Source organism: Bos grunniens, chromosome 23 (assembly GCF_055505025.1).
Source record: "Bos grunniens cultivar Pamir isolate PY7600 chromosome 23, Bosgru_T2T1.0, whole genome shotgun sequence".
Lineage (NCBI taxonomy): Eukaryota > Metazoa > Chordata > Mammalia > Artiodactyla > Bovidae > Bos > Bos grunniens.
The window spans coordinates 9662369-9684169 of NC_141187.1; the positions used below are offsets into that span (position 1 = coordinate 9662369).

The following is a 21801-nucleotide window of genomic DNA, read 5'->3' on the forward strand; positions in this document are numbered from 1 at the left end:
CAAGAGTAGGACACAACTTAGCAACTCAACCACCACCACCACCACCATTAGGTAGCTGAAGTACTGGAGCTTCAGCTTCAACTTCAGTCCTTCCCATGAATATTTAGTGTTCACATTGACTGATATTTCTACATAGTACAAAAGAGCCAGAATGGTTATCAACATTTAATAAATATATTTTTCCTATTTTCTTTTCTAACAAGGGTGACGGAAGCACACTTTGTATGTGTCAAATACTATACCAATGCCTAATGCAGAAAACAGGTAAGAAAACTGAAGAACTGAGAGTAACGGTGTGAAGCTTGTACTCTAGAAAGAACCACTGCTAGCTGTTTCTCCAGCTCCTGGGCCTCTGGCCTTCCGTGGCTGACACATACGTGCCTGAAGCCCAGCCAGCATTCCCATCGCCCGCAAAAATAGACATGAAGCTGATGCAGCTTCCAGAATTACTGGGATGGCTGACCTGTAACCAGGTATTTATTTTAAAAATCCTGTCTAAGAGTGATATATCTGGGATTTCCGTGATTGTCTACTGGTTAAGAATCCACCTTGCAATGCAAGGGACATGAGTTTGATCCCTGATAGGGAAACTAAGATCCCACACGCCAAGGAGCAACTGAGCCCAAGAACCACAACTAGAGAGCCTGTGTGCCACAATAAAGATCCCACACGATGCAACTAAGACTCAACACAGCCAAATATAAATAACTAAAAAAAAAAAAAAAAAGATGCTGAAAGGGATAGTTGGGGAAAAAAAAAAAAAAGAGTGGACTTCCCTGGTAGTACAGAGGGTAAGAATTGCCTCCCAATGAAGGGAACACAGGTTTGATCGCTGGTCCAGGAAGATTCCACATGTTTCGAAGCAACTAAGCCTGTGAGCCACGACTACTGAGCCCATGTGCTGCAACCAGTGGAGCCTGAGTGCCTGGAGCCTGTGCTCCACAAGAGAAGACACCACAGTGAGATGCCCAAGCACAGCAACGAAGAGGCGCGCCTGCTCGCTGCAACCAGGAAAAGCCTGGGCACAGCACTGAAGACCCAGCGCAGCCAAAAATAAATAAAAAGAGTGATGTATCTACAGTAAAGAAAATATTTTCTTAAAAAGAGGAAAATATAATCTCAATATAATTACTATTAACTTTTCAGTGTATTTCAAAAATTTTTTCAAATGCATGTTTTAAAATCCTTTATTATTTTTTCTCTGACAAAGCTAACAAAAGATCATTGGTTAAAACTGGGAAAAACAGAAGCAAGCATAAAGAACAAGATAATTACCTGTAATCTTACAAACTAGAAGTAACTACTCTTACTACCTTAGTGCATTTGCTTATCTTTCACCTTATTTGAAAAAGACACAGCTATCTCAACAATTATAATTGGGATCATGCTTTAAGGTGCTCTGAATTCCTTGGAGGCCCTGACAGAGTGCTGCTGTTGGGAACATGGACGCTGATGCTAATCTGCTGGGCTCCAGTCATATCAAAGGCCCTAATCAGCCACCCAGGCTTGGGCAAGTTACTGAGCCTTTCTGTGCCCCTCTTTCCTCCTCTATAAAACAGAGATAATCAACAGTACTTATCTCACAAGTCTGCTGTGAGGGGTACTACGTCAAGCACTTGAACAATACCTGGCACAAAGTACATGCTGTAAGACAATGCGTTATTATGGCTGTTGCTGCTGCTTTTCCACTTCACGCTGCTTCTTAAGCACTCTTCTCAGTATGACACGTAGTGGTTGTGATACACTGTCTAGTATGGATGTAACGTCATTCACTTAACTGTTTCTCCACCACTGGACATCAACAGCCTGCTATTTTAATTATTATAAAGAATGCTACAATTTAAAAAAATCTGAACCTTATATGGCTAGTGACATGCCAAATAGCCTTCCAGAAAGGACGTGCTGATCCCCAATCCTGCTTCTGTGCCAGAACGTCAGTCTCACCACACTTCTGCCAGCGTTGGTAACTGCTGTTTGTCACTGCCAATTCTTTAGGTGAAAACCAGTACCTCATCTTTGTTTACATTTCAAATTCCTATTTTGATGTAGCCTTAATTAGTATACACATAATTCTATACCCTGTTTTCATTCACCTACTCAGTCTCATAAGCACTTCTCTGTGGCACACAGCTTTCATAAGTATGTGTGTAACAGCTGCCTAACATTCCATCAGATGAATGGACCTTGGATCACTTGTCATTCACTGACCTGTATATTTTAAGACCCAATTTTTCACCTGAAAATGGCTTATGTGAAGAAAGGCTAACAGGCTTACTCCCTGTTAGCTATCTAAAACGTATTTTAGATAGTTTCATTAGGGTCAATTCTCAGCAGGAGCACAGGTGACGGGCTTGTTTGGCTGTTATCAGAGCAATGGTGCCTTAAAAATGAGTATCACAAGTGTACAACTCGGACCCAACAGAGTAGTCTGAGGACAGGGCCTGCCACACCACACTCATCTCTGGCCCCAACACCAGCTATCAAAGAGTCTATTTTTAATAGCCCCTCACCAAATTTATTTATACTTAAGCTTACTGCATTCTTATCAAATACAAAGCAACTAAAAACTGAAAGGCCGTGAAATGTCCAGATCAACAGTGCTGACAGGCACGATGGCGAAGCACGTGCTAACAACTGAGAGGTTCTGATAAGTAAATTCTATTTGCCAAAATTATAACAGAAAGTAAATTAATTTTATGTTTTTCTAGGCTTTTCCTTCAGAGCTCAAAGATTAAAACCATGAACCAATCATTAAATTACCTCACTTTTTAGGTCAAAAGATATATATATACACACAACCGATCTGGGATCACTGAAAATGGCTCCTTAGGAGAAAAGGCGAGTTCACCTCAAGGGTAACATGAATGTAACCGGTAGTTTCCAGGTACTCCCACCACTCTGCACCTACTACACAGCTCTGGAGGGAGGGCTCACACCACTGAAGTCAGTTTCCTCCAACAATATGAATAAGCATCGCAACAACAGCTGCAGTCCTGCTCTCACTGGGGGTCAGTGGCCAACAGAAAGCCTAGCAATGTAGAGGCCACGATTAATATCTGCTTGGGAGGATCCAATTTGGTTTTAGAAAAATCCAATTCTGGTTTTATTCTTATGGGCCTTGTCTCTAATTGTTGACTATGCATCCAACTTCAGCTTCCTTTTAAACATTTAAAAATATAATAGTACTTTTCACAAGTTCAAAAACAGACATGCTTATTTAAACACATCCTTCTGTTATTTCTTTTCTTTATCAGGCTCTCGCCTGTGCTTCTGGGTAAAGAGCTGCAGTGTGGCCAAGGCCAGTCGTGAGAGCTCTTGGGAGGCCATCTGGAGACAACTTACCGATGCTGACCGAGTCTTCCCAGTCTTCCAGCACTTCTGTGACAATGAGCACATAGACATACGTTCTATGCTTCCTCTCCTGGTTCTGAAGGGCAGAAAGAGAGGGACAGAGAGTTTTTCCTTAGAGAGCTGAGAAACGAAACAGACTCTATGCATATGTCCAGGGAGCTCAGATCCAAGGACTTCTTTTACTTTTGTCGTCCGACAATCAGATATGGAATGGCGCCAGCTGGCCTACTTAAAACATGCCACGCTTGAATCAGAGGGTGAGCTCTTTGGCTGGGCTTCCAAAGCCAAGGCTTTACACCCTGGTTTTTCCTTCTTCTCCCTAAAAAGCAACTTCTCAAAAATACTGAGAAAAGGATCGGGGACCTCTTGAGAAAAGGTATGAAGTACATTTAACTAGTTAGCACAGCAGAAAAATAAAGAGACTGTGATGGGCAGAGGGCCCATTCACGCAAGCCAGCTGATTACCTCACACATGGCCCCTCCTCCTATTAGCCCTGCTCATCTTTATCCCGATTTCTGACTTTCTCCAAATCCCTACTCTAGCCTAAGTGCTTGTTAGGCTCTTCTGCTGCAGCTGCTCATCTCCTCTTTCTCCTGTCTCCTCATTATCTACCCCTTCTCACATCTTGAGGAGAGGAAGAGAGGTAGAGATGGGAAAAACAGTTCTTACACATAATTCTAGCTGTACGGAGGAGATTAATGGGATTTTAAAAGACTTGAAAGCACAGTATTCTCTCCTGGTGCTGCATGGTTTTGAAAACTTGGTGAAACAAAGATGGCATCTTTCCCAGATGAAGACTGCAATGGGGACTTCTGTGGCAGTCCAGTGGTTAAGACTCTGAACTCCCAGTGCACGGGGTACAGGCTTGATCCCTGATCAGGGAACTACGATCCCACATGGTCAAAAAAAAAAAAAAAGACAGTAATGGACAGTGTTTATGTCCCCGCCAGAAAGCGAAGCGAAGTTGCTCAGTCGTGTCCGACATTTTGCAACCCCATGGACTGTAGCCTACCATGCTCCTCCGTCCATGGAATTTTCCAGGCAAGAATACGGGAGTGGGTTGCCATTTCCTTCTTCAGGGGATCTTCCAGACCCAGGGATCGAACCCGGGTCTTCCACATTGCAGGCAGATACTTTACCATCTGAGCCACCCCCGCTAACACCACCCCAATTTCATGTTGAAATCCTAAGCCCCAAGGTAATGGTATCAGGAAGTGGAGACAGTGGGAGGTGACTGGGTTATGACAGATGACCCTCATGAATGGAATTAGTGTTCTTATAAAACAGACCCTAGAGATGTTTGGTTCCTTCTCTGCCATCCAAGAACACAAAGCAACAGCTGTCTATGAACTAGGAAGGGGGTCCTCACCAGACACTGAATTTGCTCGCGCCTTTATCTTGGACTTCCTAGGAATCAGTTTCTATTGTTTATAAGCCACCCAATTTCTGGTATCTTTGTTACAGAAGTCTGAATTGTCTAAAGGTCAAGATATATATGGTTATTAATATAATACCGATTGCACCAAAGATTTTAACAGATTTACCTCAAAAATTCCAACTAATCTTCCCAATGTCCCTTTTACTCCAGCCTGAAAAAGAAAAAAGAAAAATGTGTGCGTTGACATTGCTTACAGTGCTGGTCTCATTCTGAATCTTCTCGACTAATCTGTAAAACAGAAGTAAACTGTAAAACAGAAGTAAAAAGCAAGAGGACACAGCTCAGGTGGACCCCAGGTCTGTGGGAGTGCTAACAGTGTGTTCTCGGGGTCACAGACTGAAAGGAGTAGGGTATGCTCTGGGGAGAAAGTCCTCCTCTCCTTTCCAGGCCTCTCACCACTGCAAAACTGGCCAAACAGAGCAACAAGCAAGGCCACAGCCATACCAAAGATACGCTGAGGCAGGAATTACTTCGGTCATTTGCCCATTCATTCACCAATATAGACAGAATGCCTAATCTGAGCCAAATAGTGGTGCAGATGCCAGAGGTACAGTGATGAATAGGCTAGAACTCAAGTTGCATGAGAATAAGACCCTTATCTGACGTGTTCTTGGCTGTCTGTACACTGTACGTCCAGAACAGAGCTCAGCACCCAGCAGGAGCACAGCAAAGCGGTCAAGTCAACAAAAACACAGTCCGGGTAATTCTGCTAAATCACCAGTTTTATGACAGGAATGCACAGAGCATGTGATAGACAGAGAATGATGGGGAGAGGGCAACTTTACACAGTGGTTAGGCTTCTGCAGTAAATACAATGTTTATTCCATCAGTCTTTTTTTTTTTTTTTTTTAAGATCTGTGTCTTTCTGATGCATTATAGGTGAACTTTTCGATATATTCCAATTTACTAATTTACTTTTCAACCATATCCTGGATAAAGTTATCCATTTCTAGTCCCTTTTTTATTTGATATCTTTCATATCTGTGTATATCTACCTGTTTCCATTATGGACACCTTTGCTTCCATGATTTTGTTGTTGTTGTTGTTCTTTTAAAATAGAAGTTATTCTTTTATTTTTTTGAGCATCCTGAACATATTTAGTTTATCAGGTCATGCTATAACATTCATTTCATCTGAAGTTAATAAATAATTCACATTCTATTTGTGATGTTGCTGTCAGAGGCTCTCCAGAGTGGCAGTTTAGGGCTCCTGCTCCACAGGAATACGGGAGCGCTGCCGCACAGCCCGCCCTCGGCTGCGCCGCAGCTGTGTCCTTGCCCTCCCTGGGCCCGTGTCTTGCTGAGTCTCAGCTCCTGGTGTCCTTTCCATCAGGCAGGACCTCACCCTTACTCCAAGGGCTTCAACTGCCAGCCAACCAAGGCCACGCAGGCTGCAACTGTCCTCTGCCCTTCTGCAATTCTGCTGTTTCTGATCTAAGGAGGCATCCACTTTGCTTTTGGGTCAGGCTATGTCTTTTTAGCTTTTTGGAAATGCATGGAGGATGCAGTAACTTGTTTTTTACTACAACTGCCATGTTATTTTGTACAATACATTAAAAAAAATAAGGCAAATATACTTTCTAAACACAGTAGGAGCTCAGTATGTTTGTACAGAATGAACAAAAATTTTAAACAAGTTCCCTAAAAGTTATTTAGAGATATTTAATAATAGAAACAATAGAAGCCAATTCAAAGGTCTAGATTCCTGGATGAGCTATATTTTGAAATTAATTTTTGCTAATTATCTGTCAACGAATTATTTTCCTTTCTCTTGCCAACATGTTTGTTTCTTTCTCCCTTCTTTTCCCCATGTGGCTTTTGGTCTACTTGAATGCAAATGTGTACCTTTTCTTATTTAAACTGCTTTTCTACATTTTCAGAAATAATTGCACTCCACAGCCAGATAAGACTAGCTAGGTTGGACTGCATGAATTAACCAATGAAGCTACCTGGACAAGTGGGACGAGCTGGCAGGCTATGCTCATCTGGAAAGCCAGCGCTGGTCTCTGGTCCAAGGCCGCCCAAATGCGCTCAGATGGGCTCCTGAGAGGAGTCACCTGTCACCTGCCACAGGCCGCCTCTGACAGGGCCCGGGAGCAGAGCTGCCAGGCTGCAGGGGGGGCAGGCCCGAGGCAGGCTGGGAGAGGGGGCAGCACAAGGACGACTGCTAGAGGTTCACAGAACACCGTTCACATTTCTCTTCTGCAAAGTGGAAAAGACGTCTCTTCAGCAGTCACTGTTCAATTATTTATTCTTCTTAACGAAAACAAAGTACAGAAAAGGAAATACTCTTCAAATTTTAAGGGCATAAATCATCTTAATATTATGACAATACATATAATTTATTTAAAACTTTTAATTATAGTAATTTCTGCATTCAACACCAATATGTTTCTATGATTTACTCTGTGTTAGAGGCAGTTCATGCATTGGAAAAGGAAATGGCAACCCACTCCAGTGTTCTTGCCTGGAGAACCCCAGGGACGGGGGAGCCTGTTGGGCTGGCATCTATGGGGTCGCACAGAGTCGGACACGACTGATGTGACTTAGCAGCAGCAGCAGCAGAGGCAGTTAGGAAAAATATAAAAGCGTTTTTTTCTTAATGAAATAGATGCATTTTTATTGTCTAAGGTAAATCAAATAATGCTGTCATCTGTACACTGAAATTCAGTGGCATATATTTTTACTTCTAATTAGTCTAATTAATTACTTCAAATCAACAATAGTTTTATTTGTTCCTTAAATGTTTCTTTCAAGTTTTATTCTAATATTCAGGAGATCTACTTGGGGGAATTCTATCTAAGGTGATTCTATCTTATCTACAGTATTATCTACATTAAAAGCAAAGAAATGTTCCTAATTTATCAGTTTTTAAAATTTGGCTTTAGCAGTTTTCTCAAGAGGAGGCTCTTCTTTTCTAAGAATAGGATTTTGGTTCTTTAAAACCACAGTGCTAGTAAGAGGACGATTCCTCAGAGGCAAAGGGTCTGAGACAGCGTTTACTGTAACCAAGTTACTTTTTCACAACCTTCCACAGTCCCGCTTTCACATCCTAGCTCTCTCTCAAATGCTGCCACAAGCAACTGGACAGAGATATTTTTATCTCTCACATGATTCTTGCACGCAGGTCAGGATAGGTGTCCGGATCACATCTGACAGATACTTGGCTCAGACATTTGGGGCTAAGACTTGATTCAGGGTATATGTAAGCTTGGTCTAGTCACAGTGCTGGTATAGCCTGTTTTTCTCATAATCATATGAAAGCAGTTACAATTTCAATCGGTACTGTCAAAAGCCCCCAATCCAGAGAAGTCGCCCATCTTAGCCAGTAGTAAGAATTTCAAATAAAGTAGCTGCTGCCCCTCATTACTCAACCACATGCAGGTGAGTGGTCTCTTCAACTTCAAAGTTTACAATATCAATTCTAACACTTTTGAGGTCTAGTTAACATAAATTAATTGAGCAACTGTTTACATTTTAAAAAGGAAAAAATGCAAATGTCTTTTTTCCTTTGGCAGTGTTTTACTGGGATTGGAAGTACTTACTGGAAAGGGCTGGAATGACAAGGGACACTCCAGTGTCTTGTCCTTCCCTCAGTCTCCAGGGGGTGTACCTGAGGCCCAGGCAAAGGAACTGATGTGTCAGGCCTCTGAAGCGTACATTTCTGCATGCGCACACTCAGTCTTGACGGACTCTTTGTGACCCCCTGGACTGCAGCCCTCCAGGCTTCTCTGTCCATGGGACTCTCCAGGCAAGAATACTGGAGTGGGTTGCCATTTCCTCCTCCAGGGGATTTTCCCAACGCAGGGATCGAACTGGCATCTCCTGTGTCTCCCGTGTTACAGGTGGACTCTTTGCCACGGAGCCAATGGGAAGCTCCCCCTGACGGGCCTTTGAACCTCCCCTAAAATGGTGGCCCACCACAAAGATCCCTGGCTTTGTGCTTAGTCTGCTGCTGCTGCTAAGTCGCTTCAGTTGTGTCCGACTCTGTGCGACCCCATAGATGGCAGCCCACCAGGCTCCCCCATCCCTGGGATTCTCCAGGCAAGAACACTGGAGTCGGTTGCCATTTCCTTCTCCAATGCAAGAAAGTGAAAAGTGAAAGTGAAGTCGCTCAGTCGTGTCCGACTCTTAGCGACCCCATGGACTGCAGCCTACCAGGCTCCTCCGCCCATGGGATTTTCCAGGCAGGAGTACTGGAGTGGGGTGCCACTGCCTTCTCATTAGTCTGGATGGGCACAAAGTGTACCATCACCTTCTGAAGCCAATTTTTCACACTCAGGTGGACGCTGTGGCAGACAGATGGCTATCTAGCCCACAAGCATTCTCCCTTCCTCCCTGCTACCAGTAAGACCCAGATTCTGTTCAGGTGAGAGCTCTGGCACACCTGACCACTAAGGGAGGTCTGCTGCCCTCTGCAGTGACAGGTTTAGGGGTACTGTGTGTGACCCAATTCTGGGTCAATGGTTCCTGAGAAGAATATTTCTCAGAGGCTTCTGGGAAAGATTTTCCATCATGATAAGAAGAGCTGTACAAAGAGAAACCCTATACCTCCCTGCTTGTCAGGTGGGGATCTGAAACTTGGAGCTGCAACCGTCATCTTGTCATTGTAAGGGAAAGGCCTAGAAAATCAATGAGAAGTGAACCACAGTCCTGATCCCTGAGCTGCTGGAGCAACAGGGTAATGGCCAACCCCTAGACCTCTTACGTCAGGAAAGTAACTGTTGCTGTTAAAGCCACTTTTAGTCAGGTGTGCTGGAACCTGTATCTGAAAGCTTTCTGCTACTCTCCTTGATTTCAAAGGCAGCTCTCTGAGGAAAACTGCATATTCCCAAAGAAAAATTCTGAACTCTCAGGGAGCTGTAGGATAAAATCTTCCTCTATCAAAAGCAGTAAGCCCAGGCCTAAAAGGAGTTCAGGGCAACAACTCGAATGCAAATATCTGCATGAGGAAACCTATGAAAAAAATATATGGTCTTCAATACATATAACTTTCTGGTATCCACCAGACTTAGAAAGTACATAAGAAAAGAAACACAGTGAAGACAGATGAAACAGATGAGAAGCCAGTGTAAGTCCAGTGAAATTTCAACCCATTTTTTAATTTTGTTTTTTAAATGAAATACTTCAAGCATCAAAAAAGTAAAGAAAATAATGAAACAAACCTTCAGGTAGTTGTACCTTTATTCTTCTACAAAAATTTCAAAAATCAGTTTCTCAGATCTTTTGAAAACTTCTTGGGGGATATCTATTTTTATTTTTGGATTAATTTGAGAAAAACACACCTTTACAATATTTAGTTTCTTCATTCAAGAATAGACGATCTCTATCCATTTATTCGTGTCTTTTAAAATCCTTTAATGAAGATTTATTATTTTTATTGTAAAGATCCTGCACTCTATCAGCAAGGTATTTCAGTTCTAGTATAGTTCTGTTGCTATTGTGAATAATACATATTTTTACAAGTTACATATTTTCCAGTTGATTACCACTTGTTTAAAGAAACACTGCTGGTTTCTGCATATTGATCTTCGGTCTTGAAACTTTGGAGGGGGGTGGTTCTACCTCTTTATTGCTACCAACCCATCTACCTCAAGCCCCCTCACGCATGCGTGCTCAGTCATGTGACCCTATGGACTGCAGCCCACCAGGCTCTTCTGTCCAAGGAATTTTCCAGGCAAAAATACTGGAATGGGTTGCCATTTCCTTCTCCTGTCTTGAAAGTTTTAAAAATGCTTTTATTAGTTCTACTAGTTTCTGTTGTGTGTCTTTGGTTTTTCATAATTAATGATCAGACCATCTGCAAATAATGGTAATTTGCTTCTTCCTTTTGACTCTTTATTTTTGTCTTAACTGCAGTGGCTAGGACCACAGATCAATAAATGGCAGCATGATAGCAATCATAATTGTCTTATTCCTGTCTGCCATGGGGGATGCTTTGAAAATTTCAAAAATATGATGTTTGCTGGAGGTTTTATTAGATACTCTATCAAGTTAAGGACATTCCTTTTATGTTTGCTTACAGCTTTTAAGATGAACGGGTACTGAATTTTAATAAACTATTTTTCTTCACTGACTGGTATGGTGATTTTATCTATTTTAATCTCAATGAAATAAATTACATAAACATATTTCCCAAGATTGAACTATCCTTGTACCCTTGGGATAACCGAGTTGTGTGATACTTTGACAAAGCATTAGATTCTATCTGCAGTTATTTCACTTAGGATTTTCACATCCATGTTCATAGGTGAGAACTGACCCTTCTTTCTAAGTATCAAGATCAGGAGTCCAGTTCCAGTTCAGTCGCTCAGTTGTGTCTGACTCTTTGCGACCCCATGAACCGCAGCATGCCAGGCCTCCCTGTCCATCACCAACTGCTGGAGTCCATTGAGTCAGTGATGCCACCCAACCGTCTCATCCTCTGTCGTCCCCTTCTCCTCCCGCCTTCAATCTTTCCCACCAGCATCAGGGTCTTTTCAAATGAGTCAGCTCTTCGCATGAGGTGGCCAAAGTACTGGAGTTTCAGCTTTAGCATCATTCCTTCCAAAGAAATCCCAGGGCTGATCTCCTTCAGAATGGACTGGTGGGATCTCTTTGCAGTCCAAGGGACTCTCAAGAGTCTTCTCCAACACCACAGTTCAAAAGCATCAATTCTTCGGCGCTCAGCTTTCTTCACAGTCCAACTCTCACATCCATACATGACTACTGGAAAAACCATAGCCTTGACTAGACGGACCTTTGTTGACAAAGTAATGTCTCTGCTGTCTAGGTTGGTCATAACTTTCGTCAGGCCATAGCAAACTATGGCTCACAGACCAAATGTGTCCTACCACTGGTTTCTGTAAATTAAGTTTTACTGGAACGTAGCCATGCTAATTCATTTAAGTACTGCCTATGACAGTGTTCACATTATAACAGCAGTCATATTTGTGAGAGAGACCATATGGCTTCTATATCTGAAGTAGTTATTATCCGGCCCTTATAGAAAAAGTGTGCTGTTTGCTGAAATAAGATCATACTGACCTTACAAGAGGTGTGTAGTTATCCCTTCTCTAAACAGTTCAAGATAAGAATATACATTTTCGGAAATTTCAGTAAAATCCATCTAGTCTAATCTTGGGATCTTTCTGTTGGAGAGAGGGGGTGACTACTGCTTTATTTCTGTAAGCATTAATGATCTACATATAGGCTTTCTAATTTTTCTTAAGTTAATTTGAGCTGTTTTCCCTAGAAAATTTTTATTAAGGTTTTCAAAATTTTTTGTTTGCAGCTTTTCATGGCATTCTCTTAATTTAAAAGTCTCTGTTACATCTGTGGTTATTTTCTTTTTTATTCCTTATATATTTGCTGCCTTCTCTCTTGTATCCTTTACAGGTTCAGTGAGAGGTTCATCTATTTTATTGGATAAATAAAAATGATCCACTTTTGGTTCTGTTGATCATTTTTCTTTTCCCCTACTAATTTCTGCCCTTTTCCTTTTTATTTTCATCCTTTTACTTTGAGAGTACCCTGTTGTTTTTCTGCTAGTTTCTTGAACTGACTGCTTAGCTTATTTAATATCTATTTTGTTTTCTAATAAAATCATCTAGGGCTCAAAGTGAATGACTTGCATCCTGTAAGTAATAACAGGAAGCACTTTCATAACTGTCTAGCTCTATTTGCTTACTAGTTTTGACTTGTGATTTGTGCTTTAACTCTAAGGGTTATTTAGGACATTTTTTTTCCCTGTTTCCAAATGTTTCTCTCTGTTAAGCTGGCTCTGTTGTTGATTTCTAATTTACTGCACTGTATCACGGTATATACAGTCTATATTACTGATGTTGTGGGATTTTCAACACTTTTTTTTATGGCTTAATATAAGGTTTTTTAAAAAATAATTCTTTCATGTGTGCTTCAAAACTTACATACTCTTTGTTGGATACAAGGTTATTCCTCAATATATGGCATTTGATCAACCTTGTTAACTGTGTTACTCAATGCTCTTTTGGTTGCTTTTTCTATCAGTTTCTAAAGGAGATATTGTAAAGTCTTCAATATGGTTACAGACTTGTCAGCTTTTCCTCCTAACTCTGTCAATTCTGCTTTAGGCAGGTGAAGAATTTGCCAGGTGCACACAAGTTCACGATCGCTATCTTGTCCTGATAAATTGTTCCTTTTATTATTAAAGGTTCTTCTTGTCCCTTTAATGTTTTTCACCTAAATTCTATTTTGTCTGATATTACAATTACTATCCCAGTCTTCTTTTGGTTAGTATTTGCCTAATATACCTTTTTCCAGCCCTTCATTCTTTGTCATTCAGTACTAGACCATTCAGGTATGACCTAAATCAAATTCCTTATGATTATACAGTAGAAGTGAGAAACAGATTTAAGGGCCTAGATCTGATAGACAGAGTGCCTGATTAACTATGGAATGAGGTTCGTGACATTGTACAGGAGACAGGGATCAACACCATTCCCATAGAAAAGAAATGTAAAAAGCAAAATGGCTGTCTGGGGAGGCCTTACAAATAGCTGTGAAAAGAAGAGAAGCAAAAAGCAAAGGAGAAAAGGAAAGATATAAACCTCTGAATGCAGAGTTCCAAAGAATAGCAAGAAGAGATAAGAAAGCCTTCCTCAGCGATCAGTGCAAAGAAATAGAGGAAAACAACAGAATGGGAAAGACTAGGGATCTCTTCAAGAAAATCAGAGATCCAAAGGAACATTTCATGCAAAGATGAGCTCGATAGAGGACAGAAATGGTATGGACCTAACAGAAGCAGAAGATATTAAGAAGAGATGGCAAGAATACACAGAAGAACTGTACAAAAAAGATCTTCACGACCCAGATAATCACGATGGTGTGATCACTCACCTAGAGCCAGACATCCTGGAATGTGAAGTCAAGCGGGCCTTAGAAAGCATCACTACAAACAAAGCTAGTGGAGGTGATGGAATTCCAGTTGAGCTATTCCAAATCCTGAAAGATGATGCTGTGAAAGTGCTACACTCAATATGCCAGCAAATTTGGAAAACTCAGCAGTGGCCACAGGACTGGAAAAGGTCAGTTTTCATTCCAATCCCAAAGAAGGGCAATGCCAAAGAATGCTCAAACTACCACACGATTGCACTCGTCTCACATGCTAGTAAAGTCATGCTCAAAATTCTCCAAGCCAGGCTTCAGCAATATGTGAACCTTGAACTTCCTGATGTTCAATCTGGTTTTAGAAAAGGAAGAGGAACCAGAGATCAAATTGCCAACATCCGCTGGATCATAGAAAAAGCAAGAGAGTTCCAGAAAAACATCTACTTCTGCTTTATTGACTATGCCAAAGCCTTTGACTGTGTGGATCACAATAAACTGTGGAAAATTCTGAAAGAGATGCGAATATCAGACCACCTGATCTGCCTCTTGAGAAATCTGTATGCAGGTCAGGAAGCAACAGTTAGAACTGGACATGGAACAAAAGACTGGTTCCAAATAGGAAAAGGAGTTCGTCAAGGCTGTATATTGTCACCCTGTTTATTTAACTTATATGCAGAGTACATCATGAGAAACGCTGGACTGGAAGAAGCACAAGCTGGAATCAAGATTGCCGGGAGAAATATCAATAACCTCAGATATGCAGATGACACCACCCTTATGGCAGAAAGTGAAGAGGAACTCAAAAGCCTCTTGATGAAAGTGAAAGTGGAGAGTGAAAAAGTTGGCTTAAAGCTCAACATTCAGAAAACGAAGATCATGGCATCCAGTCCCATCACTTCATGGGAAATAGATGGGGAAACAGTGGAAACAGTGTCAGACTTTATTTTTCTGGGCTCCAAAATCACTACAGATGGTGACTGCAGCCATGAAATTAAAAGACGCTTACTCCTTGGAAGGAAAGTTATGACCAACCTAGATAGCATATTCAAAAGCAGAGACATTACTTTGCCAACAAAGGTTCGTCTAGTCAAGGCTATGGTTTTTCCTGTGGTCATGTATGGATGTGAGAGTTGGACTGTGAAGAAGGCTGAGCGCCAAAGAATTGATGCTTTTGAACTGTGCTGTTGGAGAAGACTCTTGAGCGTCCCTTGGACTGCAGAGAGATCCCACCAGTCCATTCTGAAGGAGATCAGCCCTGGGATTTCTTTGGAAGGAATGATGCTAAAGCTGAAACTCCAGTACTTTGGCCACCTCATGCGAAGAGTTGACTCATTGGAAAAGACTCTGATGCTGGGAGGGATTGGGGGCAGGAGGAGAATGGGACCACAGAGGATGAGATGGCTGGATGGCATCACTGACTCGATGGACGTGAGTCTGAGTGAACTCCAGGAGTTGGTGATGGACAGGGAGGCCTGGCGTGCTGGGATTCATGGGGTCACAGAGTCAGACACGACTGAGCGACTGATCTGATCTGATCTGATCACTATGTTTGAAAACAACATATGGCAAGTGTTATTTTCTTTTTAATTGAAGTACGTGTCTTTAAGTTTCATTTATTGTGATTTATGGAGAAGGAAATGGCACCCCATTCCAGTACTCTTGCCTGGAGAATCCCATGGATGGAGGAGCCCGGTGGACTACAATCCAGGGGCTGGTGAAGAGTCCGGAACAACTGAGCGACTTCACTTTCACTTTTCACTTTCATGAACTGGAGAAGGAAATGGCAACCCACTCCAGTATTCTTGCATGGAGAATCCCAGGGACAGGGGAGCCTGCTGGGCTGCCGTCTATGGAGTTGCACAGGGTCGGACACGACTGAAGAGACTTAGCAGCAGCAGCATTGTGATTTAACCTGGAAATTTAGCTTTAATACTGAGCCACATGGGGTCTCTTGGAGAGTTAGAATCTTTAAATTTACCTCCTATGTAGTAAGGTAGAATCTTTAAATTTACTTCCTCTGCATTAGGCAGTTTCCATTTGTTAAGTTCACTGAATTAAGAGGAAGCTGTTACGTGGTAGTCAGATAAGTCAGACCTGTCCAGGTCCAGTGGTTGTTCGTAGTTTAAAGACTGCTGAGTCTCTAGAGGCAAGGATTGCATTTAGTATTTGCTGAAGCCGCTGTGAATTGTATTGGGGTCAACAGTACATACTTCCTAATGACTAAAAATCCTTTCCTGGAATGTGGAGCTGGATGGGAAAGCAAATACAACTGTTTTGGAAGAGTCATCTGGAATTAATTCATTTAGCAGAAGGCAACTGGCTCCTATCCCAGTAATTCAGTCTCCATTGAGGTTCCAACACAGACCTGCTCAAATACAGTGCTATGTTCTCTAACTTGGCAGATTCTAATCTCTACATCAAACCACTGAATTAACTATTCATCAATGAGTAGCATTCAATTATGTGTGACAATGTAGAGAGATAAACTGAGTAAAAAGATATATATTTTTTTAACTCCAATTTTTAAAACCCAATGGTTGAAGGATAATTTAGGAGTAGTTATTAGCAGTAAGAGAGCTAACCTTTACATCAGGCTCTCCTAGTAAGCCTAAAAAAATAAATAATAAATATCAATTCCTTGATTAAAGAGTGATTCTTTAGAAAAGCTGCTAGTGTTTAATATAAATTATAAATAAACCCACTTCTTACCAAAAGGGTTCACCAAATAGGAGATATTTCTGAGTTCCAACAATAAGGAGCAAAGTTTTCAAGTGTTTACATGCGAGGAATATTTTTGTGATACTAGACTTTTCCTAACACCCAACACCTAAGTCGAGAGTCTTGAGGAAAAGGATTATTCAAGGAGTCTAATAATTTCTTAACCATTCATGTGTGAAGAAAAAATTTTTTTCAAACATGTAATCACTTGTATTTTCTTATAAATAATTACCCATTGGTTGCCTACAGTCTTCATTATAACTCACCACCAAAGGTAAAAGACTGAACTGAAACATTTGGTAGGTCTTACAGTAACAAATGATACTTTCATTTCTTGAAAGTCCAAGTCTGCTCTCTTGGTCTTTGCCAGGGCAAAGGCAGACAAGAAACCAGGTCTCAAAGCAGCTCCGGAGCACTGTCACTGGCCAGTAAGTAATCAGTGAACCAGTAACACATGAGGAAAAAGATGTAAGACAGAATACATTTATGGTGGGGTGGGGAGAGAAGGGGAAAATATTGCTGTGATTAATGAAAGCAATAAAAATTACTGGTCTTAAATGTAAATACTGTTGATACGACGAAAGTTAGTCACACAGTCGTGTCTGACTCTTTGCAATCCCATGGACTGTAGCCACTAGGCTCCTCCTTCCATGGAATTCTCCAGGCAAGGGCACTGGAGTGGGTTGCCATTTCCTTCTCCAGGGGATATTCCCAACCCAAGGATCAAACCTGGGTCTCCTGCATTGCAGGCAGATTCTTTATCATCTGAGCTACTAGGGAAGCCCCTAACAAATGATAACTTTTAGTATTTTCCAGAACAGTATCTTATTATTAATGATAATCTATACATAAAGTTACAAACTGAAACAAATGAGAATTGGGCAGTAAGAGGATATACATTTTAGACTGGGGTGTGTGTGTGTTGAGCAGACTGTTTTGTTTGGTTGGAAAAATAAGTATCTGTTCTAATGTGTTATTTAAAAGTAAAGGAGACTCCTAGTTTCTGGTCCAGCATATACAAGGAGCCTAGAAGGTCCCATGCTGTCATAACAACAAATAAAAAGCTGAACAAACGCTTCTTAGGTTTATTAGAAAAGTGAAGCTACAGGGTAAGTCACTGCCCTCAAGTCAGAGAGACAGATCAGAGAATCTCAACTTACCAGAGCAGAAACCACCAAGGGAAGGGAGTGAGGGTAGGGTGAAGAAACCTGGACTGTGACTGATGAACCACTGAAGGTTCAAGGACAAGCCTAAAATCTTCTGGCAGGTGGTGGTGGGCAGGGGTGGGGGTGTGGTGCGGGGAGAAGGAGGTGGGGGGCGACCACACATTTGTGGTTTTAACTCCAGGAGCTCTACCCAGTTTTCACAGTGAACACTGGAAAAAAATTCCCTCCTGCTTCTGCAGAGAAGAAAAATAGCCAATTTTAAATACTCCGTAATATTCTGTTCTTCTTAACAAAGACTGCCTTCCGGAGAAACTATTTTATGTAATCTATTGGGGTTTCATCAGAGTCTATCCAACCTGGGAGAAGTGAAATACTCAATTCCAGTTCCTTCATCCATCCTGTCTCATCTTAAGAGGGGGTCAGGGGCAAGGAGCTGGAACTACTGAGAAGCACTTGTGAAGTTCACAGCCTGGGCACAGGCTCACTGAAAGACTGAGGCCTGATCACAGGACTGTAGAATGCACATCTCACATGTACTACTGAAGGCACACTACTACAGTTCCTAGTATCCAGTCATCATGCTCAGCTTTCAACAATTAATCTTACTAAAAGGAAAAAACATTTTGAAGACATATAAAAACATTAGAAGCAGACTTAGATATGACAGGGATGCTAAAATTATCAGGCCATGAAAAAACCACCATGATTAATACGCCAAAGATTCTAATGGAAAAAGTAAGAAACAATGGGTAACACAAGCCGAGAGGCAGAAATTCTAAGAATGAATAAAAAAGTATTGCTCTAGATCAAACACACTGTCAACAGGAAGAATACCACTGATGGGCTCATTAGCAGACTAGACATGACTGAGAAGAGAAACCTTGAACTTGAGAATATGTCAACAGAAACTTTCAAAACTGAAATGCAAAGAGAAAAAATACTGGGGAAAAAAGCACACAGAACAGAGAGAATATCCAAGACCTGTGGGAGATCGATAAAGCATGTAACACTTTTAATGGGAATACCAAAAGAAGAAGATAAAGGAACAAAAGCAGTATTTGAAGCAATAAGGACTGAGAATTTCCTGAAATTAATGTCGGACACAAAACCAGAGAACTAGAAAACTGAAACAAGTATACAAAAAGCTACACCTAGCTGGACATATTATATATACAAACTGCAGAAATCAAAGGAGAAAAGTCTCAAAAGAAGCCAAAGGAGAATGGGAAACAGCTTACCTAGAGAAACAAAATTAAGAATTATTTCAACTTCTCAGAAACCACACAAACGACGAGAGAGGAGTGAAATATTTAACATGTTGAAAGGGAAAAATACCATCAATCTAGCTATGGTATTCTTTAAAGTGAAGGCGAAATAAAGGGTTTCTCAAACAAACCAAAGTTGAATTTGTTGCCAACAGGCCTGCCTTGAAAGAAATGTTAAAAGGAGTTCTTTGGCAAGAAGGAAAGTGACAGAGATCAGAAACTCTGATCTACATAAAGAAAGGAAGAATATTAGAGACAGGATAAGCAAAATGAAATCTTTATTTTTCTTACTCAATTGAGCTAACAGATTGTTAAAAATAGTAACAGCCACATTGTACTCAACTGTGTATGCACACGCGAAAGGGCGAGAGAGACGGTGACAGCAGTGACAGGCCGGGGAGGGAGGCCTCTCATAAGGCGCTTGCACAAAACCAACAGCGGTATTTGAAGATGGACTTGGGGGACTTCCCTGGTGGTCCAGTGGTTAAAAATCCGCCTTCCAATGCAGGGGACACGGGGTTTGATCCCTGGTCAGGGAACTAAGACCCCACATGCTGCAGAGCAACTAGGCCCATGCGCCACCACTAGAGAGCCCATGTGCTGCCACTCCAGAGCCTCCCGAGCCCACGAGCTCTAGAGGCCGTGGCCTGCAACGAGAGAAGTCCACGCACCACAACAAAGACCCAGTGAGCCAAACTAAAAAAGAAGAAAGAAAAGACAGTGGACTCGGATTAGTGGTATAGTGCAAGCTCTAGGGCAATCACTAAAATAGAAGCATAACTGTTATGTTAGGAAAGAAGAGAAAATGGAATAATTTATTAAGTGCTCAACTGGAACCAGAAAAGGCAGAAAAAGAGTGGACAACAAAGATACAAACAAAGAGAATAAGGGCAACAAATAGAAAACAGTATCAAAGTTAGCAGCTGTTAAGTCAAGTATATCAATAATCACTTTAAACATCCATGCACTAAATATATCAATTAAAAGACAGGCTATCAGGGCAGACCAAAAAACAGTATGCTGTCTCCAAGAAACCCACTTTAAATATAAACACACATACAGATTAAAAGTAAACAGATAAAGAAAGACCATATACTATGCTAACACAAATCAAAAGAAAATATAAGTAGCTATACTAATTTCAGAGACAGCAAACTTCAGAGCAAGGAAATTTACTTACGTAATGATAAAGGGGTCAATTCTTCAAGAATAGGGCAGAACAATCCTTAAAGTACATGCATCTAACAATAAAGCATCAAAATATGCAAGGCAGAAACTGACAGTACTGCAAGAAGTAGATGAATCCATTATTACTGTTGGGAGACTTCAACACTCCTCTTCCAGAAATGGACAGATCAGCAGGCAGAGGGGCAACCAGATATAATTGATACTTACAGACCACTTAATCCAGTAATTGCAGAATACACTCTTCTAAATTTAACACAGTACATTACCAAGATAGACAACATTATGGGCCATAATTGACATCTTAACAAATTAAAAAGTATGTAAATTAGACAATGTATGCTTTCAGATCACAATAGGATTATATGAGAAATCAGTAATAGGAAAGACTGTCGGAGAAGCCAAAATGCTTGGCGATTAAACAATACATCGGACACGACTGAGCAACTGAACTGAACTGAAACAATACAACTCAAAGTAACACACAGGTCAAAGAAGAAATCACAAGGAAATTTTTAAAAACCCTGAATTAAATGAACATAAACACACAACTTATAAAAATTTGTGGGAGGCAACAAGAGTAGAGCATAACAGGTACTTTATAGCACTGAATGTGTGTATTAGGTCTAAAACCAATAATTTAAGCTTTCACTTTAGGAACCAGAAAGTGAAGTCGCTCAGTCGTGTCTGACTCTTTGCCACCCCATGGACTACAGCCTACCAGGCTCCTCCATCCACGGGATTCTCCAGGCAAGAATACTGGAGTGGGTTGTCATTTCCTTCTCCTGGGGATTTTCCTGACCCAGGGATCGAACCTGGGTCTCTTGCATTGTGGGCAGAGGCTTTATCCTCTGAGCCACCAGGGAAGCTTTCATTTTAGAAACTAGAAAATGAAGAGCAAATAAAATCCAAAGAAAGCAAAAGAAAATAAGCAACAAGATTAGAGCAGAATTTTATTTTATTTTTCTTTTTTCCCTGTGTTCCCCCATTCAATCTGGGCTGCCACAATCAGGCAGGCAGAAAGCGCGAGGATGTTTTTCTTGCATCTGTAGTGTAGAGCAGAATTTTAAAACAGAAGATTTTAAAACATTTAAAATCAATTAATTTTAAAACATAAGATCAATGGAGAAAAAAAACAAAACTAAAAGCTCATTCTTTGGAAAGATTAATGCAATCAACAAGTTTCTAACACGGGTAACCAAGGAAAAAGAATTGAGGACTAACATCAAAAATTAAATTGAGGACATCACTACAAATCCCATGGACATCAAAAGAATAATAAAGGAATAAATCAACAAATACTATATCCACAATTCAATAACCTACATGAAATAGACCAATTCCTTGAAAGACACAATCTGCCAAAACTCAAAGAACAACCTACCTAGGCCTATAAGAGAAACTGAATAATTAACCTTTCAACACAGAAAGCATCAGGCCCATGTGGATACACTGATGAATTCTACCTAACATTTAAAGGAGGAAACTGTATCAATTCTCTTCCAGAAGACAGAAGCAGAGAAAATACTTCCAAACTCATTCTATGAAGCCATCACTACCCTAATAACAAAACCAAAGACATTATGAGAAAACTATAGGCAATATCTCTCATGAATACAGGTGTAATAAAAATCCTCTAAATATTAGAAAGTGATATCTAACAATGTATTTTTTTAAAAAGTACACAAGCAAGTGGGATTTACTCCATGTATGCAGGGCTTGTTTCATATAAAAATCAATTAATGTAACCCACCACATCAAGAGGCTAAAGGAAGAAAAATCACATAATCTTATCAACAGACTCAGAAAAACCCCATGAAAAATTTCACCT

General features: G+C 40.8%; 1 protein-coding gene and 1 non-coding gene across 3 annotated transcripts in view; both read right to left on the minus strand.

Moving 5' to 3' along the window:
• The window catches only part of NUDT3 (nudix hydrolase 3), a 123569-nt gene that overhangs the window by 8988 nt on the left and 92780 nt on the right, over positions 1 to 21801 (minus strand). The window contains exons 3-4 of one of the 2 annotated variants that reach the window (XM_086371209.1): positions 4897 to 4941; positions 3343 to 3427 (exon numbers count right to left, since the gene is read on the minus strand). In XM_086371209.1, coding sequence (XP_086227335.1) covers positions 3343 to 3427; positions 4897 to 4941 — 130 coding nt within the window. The remainder of the gene's footprint in view (positions 1 to 3342; positions 3428 to 4896; positions 4942 to 21801) is intronic. The other variant, XM_086371210.1, reaches the window with a different exon arrangement.
• LOC147346613 (small nucleolar RNA SNORA31) lies at positions 20944 to 21069 on the minus strand. The gene has a single exon (XR_015153292.1). It is a non-coding gene; the product is annotated as a small nucleolar RNA SNORA31 (small nucleolar RNA).